Here is a 20,822-nt window from a genome sequence, read left to right on the forward strand (position 1 = left end):
CCCCCTCCTTCCTCCCTCCCTTCCTCTCTCTCTAAAATCAATAAATATAGAAAAATTTAAAAATTAACAAGAACAAAGTTCCTACCGTAATAACTGATGGGTTTATTTGCCAATTTAATTCTGTGTTTTTGGTTTACAGATTAATGTGATGGTTCAGTATACCAAGCTGAGTCTTCCAATAGATGACAAGTGAGTGGAACCCTACACCAAGGCTGTTTAAAGTTTTAACTCATCGGAGCTGTGGTAGATAATAGTGTTGCAAATGATGGGACATTTTAAGTAGAAATTCCATGGTAATCGTGCCTGTAGATAGCAAAATGGTGGCCCAAAGAGAACCATGTCATACAAAATAGTAAAATTGTTCGTTATCAATATTGACAACTTAGACTTTATTTATCCAACAAATCCCTGCTCAAACAGACTTCATATTTTATCCTTTGGTCACTGCCCTCCTGGAGCTCAGAGCTAGCTAAGGAGACAGAGAAGTGAAAGAATTATAGATGGTCAGACTATGGGGAGGACTCTTCGGGAAATATAGCCTACCTCACCTTCCCCAACTACTTTTTCATATCAATGTACTTTGAAATGCTATACATATATCACTAATTCACATTATACAGACCCACATGTGTTACATGTTCTGACCTCTAGGTGGTGTTTGTTTGTTTGTAAGAGAGAGAAGAAGATAGAGAGAGAAAAACATCAATCTGATGTTCTACTTATGCATTCATTGCTTGGATGTTGTGTGTGTCCTGACAGGGGGTGGAACCTGCAACCTTGGCATATTGGGAGGGCGCTCTAACCAATTGGGCTACGGGGCCAGAGCCTAGGTTAATTTTAAATCACAGCCATATGAAACAGAATGAAAAGGCCAGTGGTTGTTGCATTTGGAACCCAAGAGTGGATGGAGCTTGCAAGTTAACAATATTATTGGATATCTTACAGTAGGCAAGGAGTTAGTTAAACGATTTTGTAGTTTACCCTCCAAAGGTCTTGTAGTTTACTCTGGACTTTGTAGACATGGGTAAAGGGGTTGATACGTGGGAGAGGGCTAAGAGACAAACAGAGATTTGTGCTCTTTTTCATATGAAAAATTTTATTTTTTAAGAAAGACTAGATGTTTCTTATTCTACCTGAATGGTAACATGTCCAAGTTCTTCTCAATCAATATGCAATATTTATTAATCTGAACTACCTGAATTTTTGGCATTCTCTGCTTTAGAGGGTTTCTTTCTTTCTTTCTTTCTTTTTAATCTGAAAGGGGGAAAACAAGTCTATCACCTTCATTTTGTAGATTAAGAAACTGACCAGAAAGGCCCCCAGAGCACAGGCGGGCAGGCTTCCAACTGAGTGTTGTTCCCAAGCTGCCTCCAGTGATTTGCCCAAAGTTGAACATTTAATGCATGATCAACCCTCAACCTTGGCACAGTAAATCACTTGGGGGACTTTAAAAACTACCAGTGACAGAAACAACATCCCAGACTAATAAAAACAGAAGTCAGTGCCCAGAAAACCTGAGTCAGTAATTTTTAAAACTGCCCAGGTAATTCCCATGTACAGGTAAGGGTGAGAACTACCCACTTAATAAAATGTCCCCTCCAAATGTGGTATGTCTTCTTTTTAGTGTGTAATAATGTTCTTTTAAAAGAAATTTATTTACTTTCACAGAGAGGGAAAGGGAGAAAGAGAGGGTGGGAAACATCCGTGCAAGAGTGAGACACCAACTGGCTACCTCCTGCATGTGCCCTGACTTCGAGGAACCGCAGCCCAGGCATGTGCCCTGACCAGGAATGGAACCAGCGACCTTTCACTTTGCCCAACAGCGCCCAACCTAGCCACACCAGTCAGGACTATCGTTCCGATATATTTATTGCCAATATTTTGACTTTGCCCAAGTGTCCAACCTTTTGGCATCTCTGGGCCACACTGGAAGAAGAGTTGTCTTGGGCCAAACATTAAACACATAAACACTAACAAAAACTGATGAGTAAAACAAAAGGTTATAAGTAAATTTACAATTCTGTGTTGGGCGGCATTGATATGCATCCTGGGCCACAGGCGGCCTGCCTGAGGCAGGTTGCACACCCCTGCAGGGGCAAACGTATATACACACAGAGACAGCTATGTGCATATACAGTACAATACTAATTTTAAAGTAATGGCAATGAAAATGTATACAATCGTTCAGGTGTGGAAAGCCTCCAATACAGAGCGCCGATCTAGTAACAAAATTGTACCTCCTGTTACTTGACTGCGCCCCTCCACACTACAGCGCGAGGCGCGTGCGTGCTCCACTTCCCCCAGCTCCTGGATTCCCCTAATCCCACGCCTACCGAGGCCCGCCTCTCCCTCGCCCCACTCTTTTAGGCTCCACCCCCTAACGGCTCCGCCCTCGTCCTGGACCCGCCCCTCAGCAGGCACAGCCCTCCTCGCTCCGCCTCCAGCCGCCGCTGGCCAGTCCAAAATGGAGGGCGCTCGGCTGACGCCGTTCGCCCTCCGTCTGCTATTGCTTGCTGTGCTACCGGCCACAGGGTGGCTGAAGATGGGTACCCCTGAGCCGCCACGTCCCGGAGCCCCACAGGTAGGGCAGGGCGGGCGCGGCTCTGCCGCTCCTCCGTCCGGACCTTCTTGGGAGGCCAGGGCCGTGGGTCCGCGGCGTCGGCATCCACTTACTCCACCACCGCCCGGCAGGCCCTAGGCTGGAGTCCGGACCCCCAAAGGAGGAGTGGGAAAAAGCACCCAAGGAAATGAGGGGTATGGGAGGGGATAGCGAGAGGGTGAACGTAGCTCTTGAATGTGTGGTTAAGCCTCGCGACGCGAAACTTAGATTTTTACTCAGTCCACACTGTTGCCTTCCCTATGGAGTTTCGCCGTCGAAAATACGCGATCACAAGTGATCTCAGCTTTGGCAATGGTTCCTCCCTGGGTAGAGTCGGGCTCGGGGGCAACGCAGTGTTCCTGTGCTCGGAAAATGTGGAATTTGCTCAATAAGAGAGGGCCAGAGCAACTGTTTAGCCCCGCCGGCGGCGGAAAGGGTTGTCTTCCTGCGGCGTGATAGGCTCCAGGGTGCACGCCTGGTGGATGGGCCAGCGAACGGAGAGTGAAGACCCAACACATAGTCTGACATGTCACTTTGGCAGGTGATGTGAGAGTAGTGGCTCTTGGAGCATCGTGGGACCAGCCGCACCAGCATCCCCCGACGCTTTTGGGGTGTGGCCCAGGAATCTGTTTAAGTAGGTGATTCTGAGGTCAGCTAAAGTTAGGCCCACTGTATCCTTGTAAGGGTGTTTGGTTCCTACCAGGTTTTTTGCCCTAGAGTCGGGCTGCGCTAAACCAGTATCTGCCTTTCATCAGTTTGAATGTATGGTAGGGAAAAGTTTTCCCAGAATGGAAAGAAATAATAATAGTTACACCTTTTCTTACTAGTCAAGACTTGAATACGACTGACACTATAAATGTCACCTTTTTACTTTCAATGAATTTTTTAGAGCTACCACATTACTCCCCTGGGTACAAAAACAAGAAGCATATCTCAGTTTCGGTTCTGCAGGGGCATTCCAAGAAGCCACACAGTGCAAGCCCTAAACAAAATAAACACAGACTCAGAGACACAGAACAAAGTCTGACAGCTGTGGGAGGGAAGCTGGGGGACTGGGTGAAATAGGTGAAGGGATTAAGCAAAACAAACAAAAAACACCCTCTTGTACACAGACAACAGTATGGTGATTACCAGAGAGAAAAGAGAGTGGGGGGAGGTAGAGTAAAGGGATAAACCGTGATGGAAGGAGACTTCACCTAGGGTGATGAACACACAATACAATATACAGATGACGTATTATGGAATTGTACACGTGAAACCTATATAATCTTATTCACCAATGTCACCCCGATAAAGCCAATTAAAATTTAAAATGTTATTTTGTGAAAAAAATGGCAGGTATAAAATTGAAAACAAAGAGAAGGAAAATACATAGATTATGAAGAATTGGAATTGTAAGTAAGGTTATAAAAAGGCTGTGAAATGAAAACAATGGGTTTTTTAAAGTGTTCTTTTAATGTTATCATAAGTGATTATACATAAATGTAACTGAGGGGGAAAAAACAGTTATTTTCAGTTTGTGAAGTGCATACCTACTTAATTTACATAATATTTGTTTTGCAGGAAAGCATCAGAATTAATGTAACTACCCTGAAGGATGGAGGAGAGGTAGCGAAAGAACAGGTTTGTCTTCTTTGGTTGTTTTCAATATATCACTTAGCTAAGTGTTATGCAGCCTGTTTTATTTTTGCCTACACATCTAATTTGGTTAGATAATGTACATATTTTTGATATGTGGAGTTGTCATTTATAAACCATAATGTATGTGCTGCTTTATTTTAAGGTTGTTCTTAACATAACCTATGAGAGCGGACAGGTATATGTGAATGATTTCCCTGTAAATAGTGGCGTAACCCGAATAAGCTGCCAGACTTTGATAGGTGAGTACTACTAAGTTATTTCCATAATTTTGCTGGTTTTAATACTAAATTAGTAAAACACAGTTCTTTGATGTTCTGTATTTTTATTTTAAATTACTGTACATCATTGCCGATGTGTTTTAACACTGTTTCTAGTTTTCTGTGGCTATTTCTGGCACACTCACATTGTCTGCTTCATGAGATCGGCATTGATGGAGCTGCACTTGTAGTGGGTCGATGGCAGGTGAGGATGTGCAGACAGGTAGTAAAGGGAGATTTACAAGCAGGAGGCAGGATCCTGGGGAAGTGCTTGTCACAGTTGTGAAAAAAAAAATGAATTGTTGGTCTGATTCTCTAGTTTTTACTTTCTCCTACCCCATGCCTGTTTAACGTTTTTCTCTTTAACCTTTAAAAATCTTGAGTTACTTAAAGACAAACAAATTTGTTACATTGGAATGTACCATTTTATATGAATGAAATAAAGAATATGAGAAGTATGTGTAGTATCTGTTTTAATGTGTGCATTTAAGACACTAAATTTTTCTTTAAGCACTTATAGCCTATACTTGACTTGTTATAAATTTTTATTATCATTCACTTTGTAGTATTTTCTAATTATTTGTTGTGATATATTCTTGTTCTGTGAGTCATTTATAAGTAGATTGTTTAATTTCCAAATACTTTGGGGTTTTTTTTATCATTCTTCTCTATCTTACTGGGTCTTGTATAATATTTTACTGTTCTTTTAATGGTTACCCTTGAGATCAATAAACTAGTCCTTTTATCATTTCCCAAACAATACAAGAGCCTTAGAACACTTAAAATCCATTTGTTCCCTTTCTGTATTTGCAGTGTTAAAATTGTGGTGCATTTTACCTCTGTGTGTTCTTCAGCACTATGGGACGTGATATTCTTGTTCTCTGTAGTCCAGTACTCATTCACCCTCACCCTCACGGTCACCCTTCCATTGCTCCAAATTCCTTCCTGAATCTGTGTGTTCCCCTCTGGGGTCTTTTTCCCTTGGCCTAAAGAATTCTTCTTACTATGTTTTTTTTTTTTTAGCACAGATATGTTAGCAATGAAATATCTAAGCTTTTGTTTGTCTGAAAACATCTTTACTTTGCCTTCCGTTTAGGAGGATACTTTTACTGGATATGGAAGCGTAGTTCAGCACATCAAACACTAATTCCCGTTGTCTTCTCACTCCTGTGGTTTCTGTTGAGAATTGGTGTCAGAGTCATTGCTCCACTGAGAATAATATTACTTCTCTTGCTTTTTTCTGGTTGCCTTTAAGATTTTTTCTTTATCTTTGATTTTCAGTAATTTTACTTACTATGATGTGCCCAGGTGTGGAGTTCTTTAATCTGTGACTTGCTGTCATTTATCAGTTTGGGGAAGTTTTGGGCCGTTATCTTTTCAACAAATGAAACAGCAAAGTCACAGAGGAACACTTTTATGACGACTTAGTCAGATTAAGCTAAAAGGCCAGGTTACTTGGTTCTCAGTAGAAATGTCTGTACCTGTTTAAAAAACATTACAAAAGTTTGTCTCTACCCCTAGAGGTTTTGATTTATAAGGTTGATGTGAGGCTGTGGCATCTATATACTGTTCCCAGGTGTTTCTGATGCATAGTGAGAATTTAGAACTAGACCAGGTGTTTGAACATTGATATTTACTTTAAATTACGTATTTATAATTGCAGATGGCGTCACTGTTTAACAAAAGCTATAGAACAGTAAGCTTGATGCAGACTCCCAAGGAACTCGGCCTAGTGGAGGAGGCAGGTTTATAGGAGAAGAGGTATCATTACTGCTTTAAAAATCGGAGAAGGCATGAACTTGGCATTGTAGGTGTATGGTAGCTAGAACTACATAAGTTGGAGTTTATTTTAAAAATGTGTTCGGGGGAGAGTGAGTAGTACAGAGCATTCCAGATAAAGGGAATAGTCCTAAAAAGGCACAGAATCAGTTTAAACCACTGGGTCTGCATTCAGAAAATCCATTGGGGTTGTGTTTTGGCAAATAATCCTCAGATGATAACATTTGAGGGATAGAAATGAAAATGTTCCCTTGCGGCAGTTTTATTGGTACCTGTTGATTATTCCTTTTCTGTAGCGGTTTCTGCCTTAATGTAGCCATGAGCTCTGTAAACCAGTGGCAACTGCCATACCTTATCTGCCCTGGGGTGGGATGGGGTGCTCTTAGCTAGAGGGGAACATGGCCAGTAGCTGATACTCTGTCATTCATTAGTAGGGAGTAATACAGGGCTTTCTCACTTTCTTCCCCATTCCCACCCTCTCTGACAGTAACAAATCACTTACTTGGGAAAGGACTGAGCAGAAAACTCATTGTCGGTATTGCTGGGGCCCTGTCTGTCACTGGACTTTGTGAATGAGTGAGTGAATGCATGTGCTTGCGTTGCTCCAGCATGGCATTGCCTGTGTCTTCTGACCTGCTTTGTAAGTAGTTAGGCCATGTTGCTTAGGACAGATTTGCTGCCGCGGTGTTTTACACAAAATCTAAAGACCATCAAGCAGTTTCCCTTTCCAAATGACTGTAAGCATTATAACGATTTCAGTTGTCTCTGTTTTCATAACTCCAAACTGTCAGTGAGTCCAGAGATGAAGAGAGAGCCTAAGAAACTAGTTTACAACTGTCGTGTTCCATGTAAATGTCATCAAAATAATCAAACTCAGATTTGGTGGCATTTTTTTGTTCAAAGCTGTGACTCCTTTTTTTTTTTTTTACATATAGTGAAGAATGAAAATCTAGAAAATTTGAAAGAAAAAGAATATTTTGGAATTGTCAGTGTAAGAATTTTAGTTCGCGAATGGCCTATGACATCTGGTTCCAGTTTGCAACTAATTGTCATTCAAGAAGAGGTCGTAGAGATTGATGGAAAACAAGTAAGATAATATGTTTATTAATTGGGAATTAAATTGTAAAGATATGCGCTAGTTGTTATGCATGTGTTCAATTATTTTATTTATTTCTGACTTCATAGGAAGAAAGGTACCCTAATGCTGCCTGTATCCAATCATTTAGAACTTATATGTTTTAGCATTTACTTATTTAGCATTTTAAGTCTTAATTTTTTTTTAAAAAAGATCATATTCATACATGTTTATGTCACTTTAAAACCATTACAAACATCACTAAACAGAGCAAGTAAGTGAAGAGCTTGAATTTGGTACATGGCTCTGCTACCAGTTCCTGTGGCTAAGTCCAAGTAAAGGAGATGGAACTGAGAGCAAGCGTATGATGCCGAGTGCTACAGCACATGGCAATATGGTTAAAGTTGCAGATTAAGGGCTTCAGGGTGGGGGGTAAATAAAAAGGAATTGTGTGAGTATGACAAATTTTTTTAGTTACAGAAATCGGGAAGAAATGTCAGTTTTAAATTCTTATGGGGTTGTACCATTATTTAAAGTAAAGAGTAATTTTTTTTATAGGCTCAACAAAAGGATGTTACTGAAATTGATATTTTAGTTAAGAACCAGGGAATACTAAGACATTCACACTACACGCTGCCTTTGGAAAAAAGCATGCTGTACTCCATTTCTCGAGATAATGACATCTTATTTACTCTTCCCAACCTCTTCAAAAAAGGTACTTCAAAAGACCATTTTTTAAAGTATTAAGGAAATTATTTCTTTAGTTGGTAGCTTTTTAATCATAGTTAATATGCTTGGAATAAGCTTCTTTCAAAAATGCTTTATAGCATGTATTACTTTATATATCCATTGGAGGACTTTGGGAATCTATTTTAAGTCTTAATAGGATATTATGGATGCTGATTGCATAGGGACATTTTGCTGTAATTGTCTACTCTTACTCTGGGTAACCATCATAAAATATGTAGTAAGAATATTGTTCATTTAGGTTCAGTTAAAAGAAGTGGGGTTTTTTCCGCCAGTGACTTGACTGCCTGTGTGACAGAATCATAACTGCTAGAGTTTTCTTTTAATGATCTTAGTTTATGGCTGCTTTCTGGCATGTAAATCTGGATAGTCAAGTGTGCTTTTCTCCCATGGAAAGATCGGTGTTCTTGCTATCCTAAATGTTATTGGTATAGCAGTCTTAGGACTGGGAGGAGACACACCGGCAGGCACCCAGCACCTTGGTAACTTGGCTCTTCCTCCTCAGCGGAAAGTGTTAGTTCACTGCAGACCACCAGCCAGTATCTGATCAGGAATGTGGAAACTACCGTAGATGAAGATGCTCTACCTGGCAAATTACCTGAAACTCCTCTCAGAGCAGAGACCCCATCTTCATATAAGGTAAGCTGGGCATTTTGGATTACTTTTATATCATAAACGTTTATGGTCCTTAGGAAAAGAGGTAACTAGCATTTAAAGTGAGATGGAGACCATGGGACGTTGTTAATGAACTTGTGACTGTTTTAATGTGATATTTTGAGGTATTTCAGTTTGTCTAAGTTTCATTTAATAATAATACAGTCAGATAATGATTGTCAAAGCACTGGATTTCATCTTGTTTGGGATTTTTCAGTTGCTGAGTCTTTCTCGCGCCCCATTTGCCTGTTTCTGTTGCGGCTGAGCTGTGCATGCGCCGCACGCGGGGCACCCTCGGGGTCTCACACAGTGACTAAGGGTGCTGGATAAGAGCTTGCTTTCTGCAGGCAGACTGCTTACGTTTGCATTCTGGGCCTGCCTGCCACTGGCTAGTCGTGTCACCTTGGACAAGTTCCTAGGCTCTCTTTTTGCCTGTAGACACCAGCTTAGTCTACAAAGCAGTGCCCATTTGATGCAGTTGTGGTAAGGACGAATAAGTGGGTACAAATGTGAATATGCATTGGCACCTACCGAGTACGCACATGCTATGGATGATCTCTGCATATATTAGCTAGGCCCGTTCCCCAAAGGAATGCCCATTGAAAGGAGCAGAGTCTGGTTAGCCTCAGGATTCCAGAGACGATTCCTGGAAGAAGTTCTCACTGAAGCTTGGCATTGCTTATCTGGGCTGCTGGAGAAGGACAGGCCCCCTTCCAAGCCCAGGCCATCAGTGCTGCCTTGGCTTCTGCTGTCACTCTTTGAGAACACGATGCTAACTGAGACAGGCCAATCAGAAAGACAAATACCATATGATTTCACTCATATGTGGAGTCTAATGAACAAACTGAACTAACAGAGAAAGTGGGGACAGACTCATCTCCATCTATGGATGGAGAGCAGGATGACAGCTTGTGGTGGGGGGGTTGAGGGGGAGGGAGGGATGGAGCAAAAAGGAAAAAGGACTCGTGGACATGGACAATATGGTGGTGATTGCTGAGGGGAGGGGGGTATAAGGGGACTAAATGGTAATGGAGAAAAATACAATAAAGATAAAGAAAAAATACATGTTTTGCACACAACAAACTCCCCAAGTATTCCAAGAGCTGTGATCTTCTTTCCTTTTCCTGTCCTCTAACTATTGGAAACACACAGTTGACTCTGCTCCATTTTATGTAAAGTACACTAGCCTACTTGTCAGTTAGCAATTATTTTCACTTGGTTTATAGTTAGGCAACATTATAAATAATTGTAAAGGATAGTAATATTTCTTTGCCTGTGTTGTTAGAACATAATTGTTAAAATTGTGAATACCTTTATTGAGGTACATTTTAAAGTAAAATGCACTCACTGAAGTGAAGTTAAGTAAGTTCTGACAATGTAGACATCCATGTAACCACTGCCTCAGTCAAGATATAGACTGTGGCCCTGGGTGGGTGCCCAGTTGGTTGGAGTGCCGTCCTGTGTGCCAAAAGGCTGCATATCTGATTCTCGGTCAGGGCACATACCTAGGTTGTAGGTTCAGTCCTGGGTTGGGGCACATACGGGAGGCAACTTATCAATGTTTGTCTCTCAGATTATTGTGTGTGTGTGTCTCTCTTTCTCCCCCTTTTCCCCCTCCCTCCCCTCATCTTTTTCTAAAAAACAAATCAATAAAACATACTGTTGGGTTTTTTTTTTAAAGATGTAGAATATTATTACCCCAAAGCTAGAATATAATTTTTAAAGTTTCTTGGAGCTTAAATAAAACTTGCATATCTAATCAAAACCCCTTTTCTAGGTGGTGTGTCAGTGGATGGAAACATTCAGAAAGGATCTGTGTAGGTTCTGGAACAGTGTTTTCCCAGTATTCTTTATGTTTTTCAACGTCATGGTGGTTGGAGTTATAGGAGCAGCTGTTGTGGTAACCATCTTAAAGGTGCTTTTCCCAGTTTGTGAAAACAAGTAAGTATTTTTAACTTTTTTAAAAGATTTTATTTATTTTTAGAGAGGGGGAAGAAGGGAGACAAAGAGGGAGAGAAACATCCATGTGTGGTTGGCTCTTGCACACCCCCTACTGGGGACCTGGCCCACAGCCCAGGCAAGTGCCCTGACTGGGAATGGAACCAGCGATCTTTTGGTTCGAAGGCTGGCGCTCAATCCACTGAGCTACACTGACCAGGGCTATTTTTAACCTTTGAAGCGGTATTTCTAGTGCTTAAAAACAGTTGTATTTTTCAGTTACAATTGACATTTGACATCTGATACTACATTTGTCTCAGGTGGACGACGTAGTAGATATTTATATAACTTACAACGTGATCCCCCCGATGAGTCTAGCACCCTCCTCATAGTTATTATGATATAATGGACTGTATTTCTATCCTGTGCTTTACATCCTTGTGCCTATTCTGTAACTGCCAATTTGTACTTTTTAATTCCTTCACCTTTCTCACTCATCCCCCCAACGCTCCTCCCAGCTGGCACCTATCAGTCTGTTCTCTGTGTCTGTGAGTTTGTTTTTTTAGATTCCGTATATAAATGGAACCATACAGTATTTGTTCTGTTTGACTTATTTCACTGAGCATAATACCCTCTAGGTCCATCCATGCTGTCACAAAGGGTAAGATTTCATTTTTTATGGATGAGTAATATTCCATCGTATACATACATGAACCACATCTTTATCCGCTCATCTTTCAGTAGACCGTTGGGTTGCTTCCGTCCCTTGGCTATTGTAAATAATGCTGCAGTGAACATAGGGATGCATATGTCTTTTTGAATTCGTGTTTTGGATTTCTTTGGATAAATACCCAGAAGTAGGATTGCTGGGTCCTAAGGTAGTTATATTTTTAATTTTTTTGAAGAACATCCACACTGGTTTCCATAGTGGCTGGACAAATTTGAAATCCCACGAACAGTGCCCAAGGTTTCCCTTTTCTCCACAACTTTGCCAGTACTTGTTTGCTGACTTACTGAAGATAGCCATCCTGACGGGTGTGAGGTGGTGTCTTATTTCTCTGATGATTAGTGACATTGAGCATCTTTTTGTGTCTGTGGGCTGTCTGTCCTCCTTGTAGAAATGTCTGTTCAGGTCCTTTCCCCATTTTTTAATCGGAGTGTTTGGGGTTTTACGTGTGTGTTAAGTTCTATGAGTACTTTATGTATTTTGGATATTAACCCCTTATCAGACGTGTCATTGGTGAGTATGTCCTCCAATTCAGTAGGTTATCTTTTCATTTTGTTGATGGCTTCCCTTGCTGTGCAAAATCTTTTTAGTTTGATGTAGTCCCATTTATTTTTTTTCCTTTTGCTTCCCTTGCTCAAGGAGACATATCCAAAAAAAAAACAAAAAACTACTACTACTAAGAGCGATGTCAAAGAGTTTACTGCCTGAATTTTCTTCTAGGAGTTTTATGGTTTCAGGTATTATATTTAAGTCTTCAGTCCATTTTGAGTTTATTCTTGTGTATGGTGTAAGAAAGTGGACTAGTTTCATTTTTTTTGCATGTCTCTGTCCAGTTTTCCCAACACCATTTATTTAAGAGATTGTCTTTACCCTATTGTATATTCTTGCCTCCTTTGTCAAATATTAATTGACCATATAGGCATGGGTTTATTTCTGGGCTCTGTTCCTGTATTGTAGAGTAGAAAATATAAAAATGAGGAAGGGTAAGAGAAGTTGGAGGGCAAAGAATGTCTCTCTTCTTTTCTAGGCCATCTTCCAACTTTAGAAAAATTAAAAGACATTTATTTCCTGTTATGATGAAGATACTCATCTTGGGGATTCAAATGTGAATAAGACAAACTACTCTCTAAGAACTTATAAGTCAATAGAGAAAGGAAACAAAAATCTGTAACGGAAAACACAAAGTATATAATAAGAGAGAAACTAAGCAAGAGGGCTTTGCTGTTTATTTTCAACTCCAAGTAATAATTTAAAATGAGCCCTGACTGGTGTGGCTCAGTGGATTGAGTGCCGGCCTGTGAACCGAAAGGTCCCCGGTTCAATTCCTGGTCAGGGCACGTGCCTCAGCTTCCGGCCATGTCCCCAGTAGGGGGTGCATGAGAGGCAACAAACAGATCAGTGTATCACACATGGATGTTTTTCCCTTTTTCTCCCCTCCTTCCCTTCTCTCTAAAAATAAATAAAATATTTTAAAAAGAAATAATTTAAAATGAAGTTAATTTTAGAAGAATAGCAAGACATTTACTGCAGCATTGCTTATAACAAAATAAAAGCAAAAGAGGAAACCGCGGATCTGAACATCAGGGGCTTAACTAAGTAATGTTACACACATGCTTGGGATTCTGTGTGGCTTGTAAAAGAAAGACGTACATGCGCTGAGATAGAAAGATGTCAGAATCTCGTAGGTGGGGGCAGTTGCGTAACGGTATGATCCCATTCGGGCACAAAAGAAGTATTTGTGTGTATGTATGTAAATGCATAGGAAGTTCTTCAAATGTCAAAGAAAATAAACTTATCTCCAATGAGCAGTAATGAGAGCAGGGATAGAGAGGCTAACCTTTTCTTTTTCTCTTTGTGTACAACTTTTTTTTTTAATCATATGAAATTATAAATTTAAAAATGAATTTTCAATTATATTTCCTTTTGTAATCATTAATATGGGGGGGGACTCCTTTGTCTGTTAATACATCCATAATATGTATTACAGAGATATATCCCTCTTTTTTAAAATCCAAGACGACGATTTGTGTTTTGCTCTTGTGTTATGGTATCCCATATCACACAGTAGTTTTAAATTTGGGGTCAGAGCAGTTCATGCTTTTTCTCTATGGCTTCCAGGGTTTTTAACTTTCCTAAGTAGACCTTTCCCATCTTCAAATTATATGTTTTCTTAAAACTTTTTTTACCATTACTTTTGTGTATCATTTAAGCTAGAGTTCTGATTTTGTTTTACAAAGAGAGAGGCCATTGTTCCATTAGTAACTTGCCCATTGACTTGGAATGTTAACCTTATTATGAACTAAATTCCCATATACATTCATCTAGTTTCTGGACCCTGTTCTTCCACTGATCTGTTTATCTAGTCCTCTGCCTGTGGCACGGTTTTAATTATAATGTTTTAATAAAATCTTTGATAGCTGGTTAGGGCAGCTCTCTTCTCCCCACTATTTGGTCTAAAAATATTTTACAGCAATTCTTGATGCTTCCCCCCTGGGACCTTAAGTCAGTTTGTTCAGTTTATAACTCACTTCTGTGATGGTTTGATTGGGATGATACTGAACTTGCAATACTGGGTCTTGGATGTAATACAAAGATCTCTTCTCTGGTCAGGGATGTTAGTAACAAAAGGGAAAAGTGCTGCCTAAAGATCTGAGGTTGCATCCAAGTGGTGGGTACTGTTTAGGAAGCTGTTTGCGCCTGGTCTCTGCCCAACTTGTGCCAATCTAGGGCTCTAAGTAACTCTCTGCCTTGGAGATCTGTTCTTCCCCCCTCCCTTCCTTTCCTATAGTATGAAGTAAGGAACCTCCTCTTAGACCTTTACATTCCTCAGTTAGTTTGCTTAAAGTGAACTTTGGACTCAGAGTTATAAACTAGATAAGGTGAAGCAGAGCATCTAACCCCAAGTATATATGTAATTATAACCTTGAAGTAGCCCTAACTTACTACCAAACTATAGACAGAGGAATGTTTAACTTTTAATTTTTATATTTCAGAGGAATTCTGCAGCTGGATAAAGTTAATGTTATACCTGTGGCAGCTATCAACTTATATGGAGACGGTCCTGAGAAAACAGCAGAAAACCTTGAATATAAAACATGTATTTGAAGAACCATCTCAAATCATGGACTCTGAATTATTCTCTTGGCTCTAAATTTGCCACTTGAATGTTTCTTTAAATCATTAAGAATCAGTTTATACACTAGAGAAATTGCTCAACTCCTAAAACTTGACTTTTAAAATGTCGAGTTTCTATAACAGGGCTGGCTATTCATGTGATGAATTGTTACGGAGAATTTGAACACAGTGGAAAAGGAGACATCTGAAGAGACTTTGAAATTACCAAAAAGAAAAAGGACAACACAAACTGCCGTGTGCCAACACTTTATAAGGTGCCTTGGTTAAGGAAATCATATCCACTTCACTACTCTAATATGTAAGACTGTATGAAAAGCACTTTATGAAATTCTAATTTAAAAGCTCAAGAACCTAACACTTATTTTTTTATTCATAAAATGTGCCTTTATATTAAGTACGTGACTCAGTATAAAAATCACTGAAGTGTGTCAGGATTTGACTGTATCCTGTATTGAGACCTCTTGCCTTGAATGCACCGGGATTTAAAAATGGTAGTAACATGTTCTCACTCTAAAATAAACTTTTTTTGAGGAAAAAAAGTCGTTTTGGTATAAAAACTTTGTCCAAGTGAGAATTACTTCTCTATAATAGTTCCTTTCACGTACACTGGCTGAACCCAAGGTTCAAGTCAGTTGATAGGACCATCAATATCATGGGATTTGAATGTACCTTTACTTATGGTTCGAAGTATAGTGCTATTTATCCTACAGTAGTGTTCGGTCTTACTTTGTTTTAACCGTTACCCATTTTGACTTCTATTTTATAGTGTGATCGAGTACATACAATACTTATCTTTGTTCCATATGATACTTTGTTGTTTTAGTAATAAAATTTATTATTGCAATCCATCATTTTAAACATTGTCCAAGAAAGTTATGGCTGGTTTTTAAGACCATTTTATATTAAGGCTAAGTAGATATACATGTAGGGGGGAAGGATGGCCGGGAGTAGAGTGAAGGAGTGATGTTTCATTTTGGGTAGCTGTTTTTAATAAAGAATAACAGCCCGTGAAATGTACTATCTCCATAGTACAGATTAAAAGCACAATTTACAATTTAAATCCTAAAGTCACCCACCTAGTCACGCTTTTTCTTTATGTCCTTCCTCACTCATTAAGTTGCTAGAAATCACCAGGTCTAACTCCAAATGTTGACAGGGTCTTTTTCATCAAGCATAAGCTTGCAGATTCTGGTGAGGAGAGTAGTGTAGGAGGTTGCATGGCTGATTGGACTGTACGGGCTTTGCAGTCAGCACTCTCCTACCCTGCCTTTCTCTCCATACCAGTGAGACTTTGGGAGCATTTATTAACTTTTACTTACACCAGCAGCTGTTAACGATGCCTAGTATCCATGAGGGAATGAGTTTCATTAGAGCACAGTGAGCAGCACAGGCTTAGAGATATCCACTTGCCTATAGTGCAGCCTCTCTCCTGTAGGCAGAAAAAAGTTGGGCAAGGTTGTATACAGATACGTATTTTTTTCCTTTTTAAAATGCACAGTAAAATGAAGGGTCTTTGAAGCTCTCCTAGGGAATGGAGGGAAGCTACCATAACACTAGGCAGGTAGGAAGGCACACTGCGTGATTCAGGTTTCAATTTGCTACTTGTATAAAAACATTCAGGAGTTTTCAGGTTTCCACTGGCACCTAGTCTTACTCCCTAGAAGGATAAGCAGCCACAGACAGTGGAAGATGCTATAACTATACAAGTTCATATAAACATAAAGACTGTTTTCCAAACTAACAGTGTTTGTGTTGCAACATCTGTGGTAAGTGAATAGAAATCAGGTAATGCTGAAGTAAAACAAATTGAATTGCCTGCAGCTTTAAAAAATACCTTTAATGACAATCACTCTTTTTTAATCTTATCATTATGAAAGTTTAAAAAAATATAGCATTCAGTGCAATGAAATGCTACATTTAATTATTATTCAAATACTTAAGGCAGGCTTCTCAGTTTACATATGAGAATTAGCATGATCCAAACTCTAATATCCACTTTTCGTATCTTTCAATGTCTGCAGCAGACACTGACTTAGAAACCTTTTTTAGAGCCATTTCAAAATCCTCCATAGTAGTAGGCATGTGCATTTCTTCTCTTGAAAGATTTCGGATTTCTTCTGGGGTCAAACCTTCAATACGCCTTCTCATTGCCATCAAAGATGCATCCCTAGGTTTTAAATTAAAAAACACCACAAAGTGATACTTTGAATGAAAACCTCTTAGCTAGAAAATTATTTCCTGCAAGTGTAGGAAAAGCTAACATCCATTTAGGTGGTTCCTCCTTTCCCCCTCTGTATTTAGTACCTTTTTATTTTTTAGAAGGAGAATCTTGAGATTCAAGTAGCTCTGTCCCTTCACCAAGTTTCAGCCTATTTAACAGCCACCATTTAAGCAAGGAGATGGCAACATACGGCTGCTTTATGTACATGCCCACATCATCACTAATTCCCACACTAGCCCTGCACGATACGCTTGCCTTTGAGATGAGGAAGCTAATGCAGTTAAGCACCTTGCTAAGGCATCTCAGCTAATACTTAGATTAGGACAAAATTTATGAATCAGCTGGAATAGACACAGTCTTTTTTTCTTTTTACTGCTATTCCTATCACATTTAGGACATTTTCACTGAATGAGATTGTACTCTACTTGGGTATGCCAAATCAATTTCACAATGATACTTCCTACATAATGGTGTATTGAACCTATGCACCATTAATTGTTCTAATCCAGAACAGTTATTGATTTCCTGTTGTACACCCATTATTCTAACATTGGCTTCTTGAACTTGTTTTCAGGTGAACAGACTCTCCACTGACATGTAAGACACACCAGTATCTTACCAGCACCTGCTAACACTAAACACCAGAACTTGTGTCTTTGTAGACTATAATATGGGTCTTCATTCTTTACCTATCTTAATTTGACATTAAAAACCTCATGCTCTAAGTTTAGACCCACCCTTGCTTCCAAAATAATTCATACCTGCACACGTTGGTAATGTCCGCACCTGAATAACCTTCCATGTTTTCTGCTATATTTGCAAGGTCAACATCATCAGCCAATTCCAGCTCACGGAGACTTATTCGTAATAGCTCCTCCCTGCCTTTTGCTAATGTAGAAATAAATTAAACAACGTAAGTCTTCAACATAAACACAAGGTGGTGTTTTTTTCCAAGTCTACTTTGTGTGAGAGGTCTCCAGTTCTTAGTGCTCATTTGCTTAAAAATTAAGAGCCATTCTTCACTGAATTTTAAATTCCTATTATCAAGGCTTTGAGGCTCTAGATACAGCCAAGCCAGTAATATAAGGAAAAACATCCTACATTTGTCTCTTGAAAGTTTATACCAAATTTTAAAGTTTCTAAGCAAAACTACTTAAGGGTTAACATGAGCTTTCCGACAAGATTCACATGAAGATACCTGATGGTAATGGAATATAGATTCTTTTTTCAAGACGTCGTCTTAAAGCTTCATCAATATCCCAGGGAAAATTAGTGGCTGCCAGAACCATAACCATTTTGGAAGGGTCATCATTTTCAGAAGCACCTCCAACACCTAAAAGAAGGGTAAGGAAAGAATAAAAAGATATTAAGATATACAAAATAAAGCTCAACTACTTAAAGATCATCAAATAATATTTAGCACAACATTACAAGGTAGCAAAATCATCAAGCCTTCTTAATTAAGAGTTCTAAAACTGCCCTGGCTGGTGTGGCTCAGTGGATTGAACACCAATCCGTGAATCAAAGGGGCACCAGTTTGATTCCCAGTCAGGGCATATGCCTGGGTTGGGGGTCAGGTCCCCAGTAGGAGGCATGCAAGAGGCAACCACATATTGCTGTTTCTCCCCCACCCTCCCCCCTCTCTAGAAATAAATAAATAAAATCTTTAAAAAAAAAAAAAAGACTTTTAAAACTAACTGGTATATATGTGAACATTGGTCTAAGAAAAATGAGGAGTTGTAGTGTGCAAAAATTATGACTTGAATAGATTTAATCAAAAGACCAGGTCAGGGTACAGAGAATAAATAGCATAAATGATAGGTAGAAAATAGACAGGGGTAGGGTAAGAATAGTGTAGGAAATGTAGAAGCCAAAGAACTTATAAGTATGACCTATGGACATGAACTATAGGGGGGGAATGTGGGAGGGAGGGGGTGGGCAGGATGGAGTTGAGTGAAGGGGCGGAAATGGGACAACTATAATAGCATAATCAATAAATATATCAAAAAAAAAAAAAAGAAAAAAAAAAAAAAAAGACCAGGTCAGCTCTACTATATACAAATTGTTTTAAATTTTCAAAAACATACATATCCCTCTTGAAGGCCAATTTATCTGCATTTATTTCAATTTCATGGCCAAAAATAAGAGTTCAGCATATATGCCAAAGGGTGCCCTGTGAACAGCCATCATTTCTGGCCTGACACTACTGTCAGTGTACCCAGCATAATGCTGCCCAACTCCGGGACCTACTCGCCAGCCCACTCTGGTCATCGGGAGCCATGTGGGTGAGCGCCAGGAGCAGAGCTGGGCCGGTTCATGCGTACACACATGCCTACCATCCATCTGCACCAGCAGCTCAGCTTTCACCCTTCTGCTTGCTTCGTGCTCTTCAGAAGTCCCTCTGCGACTACAGATGGAATCAATCTCATCGATAAAGATAGTGGCTGGAGAATAAAATCGAGCCTAAAGGAAGAAACCATGAAACACCAAGTTTTTATTTCATTTAAAAATATAGTTTTATCAACCAGAAAATAGCTGAGGAGCCTGCCACACTGTGCTTCTCTCCCTCTTGTCCCAATACTGGGTAGAACTGGAACAACTAAAATAGCGTTTCTAATACAGACTTATGTACTTTTAAATATTATATGGCAATTTTTTTTGCCATTCAATACTATAACTGGATACGTATTTATGGATGAGTGATAAAAATACAGGATTATCCTATGTACTACAAAAAATATGAACTGATGGGAAAACATTTACAGATACTGGTTAAGTGTTCTAAATTTCTAGCAAAAAATTTGGTTAAAATGTTAAATAAAAGTACATAGATTCCCTCTTAAGAGATTCTAATTAAATTGCCATTTTTCATTTGACAAGTACTTTTTTTTATCCTCCTAAGTAGTCAACCAGAAGAGTGAGATTATATGGCCCAAGTTTTTCTTTTTTATATAAAATCCACATAACGCAATATGCAATCTAAACCACGTTAAATTGTATAATTCACTATTTAGTATACTCACAATATTGTGCAGCCATCACTACTATCAAATTCCAGACTATTTCATTGCCCCAAACAGATAACTCATACTTCCCTTCCCCCAACCCCTGGCAATCACTAATTCATTTTCTGTCTCTATGCTATGCATTTGCCTATTTGGACATTTCAAATAAATGGGATCACACAGTATGCGGCCTTTGTGTCTGGCTTCCTTCACTGAGCACAGTGTTTTCCATGTTCATCTGTACTGTAGCATGCACAGTACTTCCTTCCTGTTTCTGACTCAGTAATATCTCCCAAGTTTATTTTTGTACCTTTAATAAGACTGATTCATTAAATAACAGATCTAGTCAGGTATTAATCTAGTAAACAGCTCTATAAGACTCAATAGTATCACCCTTCTCTTAAGGAGTCTGAAGGAACAATTTATTACAGTAACTAAAGAAGTTTATTGTTAATCATTTTTGAATGAAATATCCAAACTTATAGAATCCCTGCCCGAGAAAGAACCTAAATGATGCCAAAAATTTCTCAAAACAGCCTGAGTGAACAAACAGCAATTTAAAGGTTTTTCTAAATATAAATGTCTACAATGGCAAGTGAATATTACAAACTTGAACATGCAATTGTACTGGGTCTATCAATTCGTTTGGACCACGAGGTTATAAGATAATACCCTTAAGAGGCATTTAGCTGTTGAAAGTACTGTGCCTCCAAAATATGGATTTAGTTTGAGATTCTAGCTAGAAACCATCTACCTACATGGAGAAAAATTAAATTTCAATCTGTACCACACCACATAAAAACTAGACTGACCCTTCCCAAATTCTGAGGGTGTGTAGAATAACCTGACTTAAAGCAAAGGCTATGTGGCACATTGGCTTGGATGGCCTAGGAAAGTACTGTAGAGAGTCCTTAGTGGACACCAATTGTTTTGCCTTCTGGTAAGAGAAGCTCTCTTTTTGATTTATAAATCATCCCTGTTTCATTCTTATTCCACTACTTAAGAAGAGGCTGACTGACTCTTTTGGAATCCCAGGGTATGATT

At 39.3% G+C, this 20,822-nt stretch overlaps 2 protein-coding genes across 3 annotated transcripts in view; one reads left to right on the forward strand and one right to left on the reverse strand.

The window, feature by feature from the left end:
- The first annotated feature begins 2,425 nt into the window (after positions 1-2,425).
- Positions 2,426-15,403, forward strand: GINM1 (glycosylated integral membrane protein 1). The gene is made up of 8 exons (XM_024551957.3): positions 2,426-2,581; positions 4,163-4,222; positions 4,383-4,479; positions 7,212-7,363; positions 7,910-8,066; positions 8,604-8,737; positions 10,530-10,693; positions 14,411-15,403. Exons 1-8 carry the CDS (start codon positions 2,465-2,467, stop codon positions 14,520-14,522), a joined length of 993 nt encoding a protein of 330 aa, XP_024407725.1. The 5' UTR covers positions 2,426-2,464; the 3' UTR covers positions 14,523-15,403.
- Positions 15,404-16,368: 965 nt separating this feature from the next.
- KATNA1 (katanin catalytic subunit A1) overlaps positions 16,369-20,822 on the reverse strand; it is a 30,480-nt gene continuing 26,026 nt past the window's right edge. For both annotated transcript variants that reach the window (XM_045188895.3, XM_045188896.3), the window contains 4 exons: positions 19,110-19,236; positions 17,972-18,106; positions 17,535-17,661; positions 16,369-16,719 (listed from right to left, as the gene is read on the reverse strand). In XM_045188895.3, coding sequence (XP_045044830.1) covers positions 16,521-16,719; positions 17,535-17,661; positions 17,972-18,106; positions 19,110-19,236 — 588 coding nt within the window. In that variant the 3' untranslated portion in view covers positions 16,369-16,520. The remainder of the gene's footprint in view (positions 16,720-17,534; positions 17,662-17,971; positions 18,107-19,109; positions 19,237-20,822) is intronic.

Source organism: Desmodus rotundus, chromosome 11 (genome assembly GCF_022682495.2).
Source record: "Desmodus rotundus isolate HL8 chromosome 11, HLdesRot8A.1, whole genome shotgun sequence".
Lineage (NCBI taxonomy): Eukaryota > Metazoa > Chordata > Mammalia > Chiroptera > Phyllostomidae > Desmodus > Desmodus rotundus.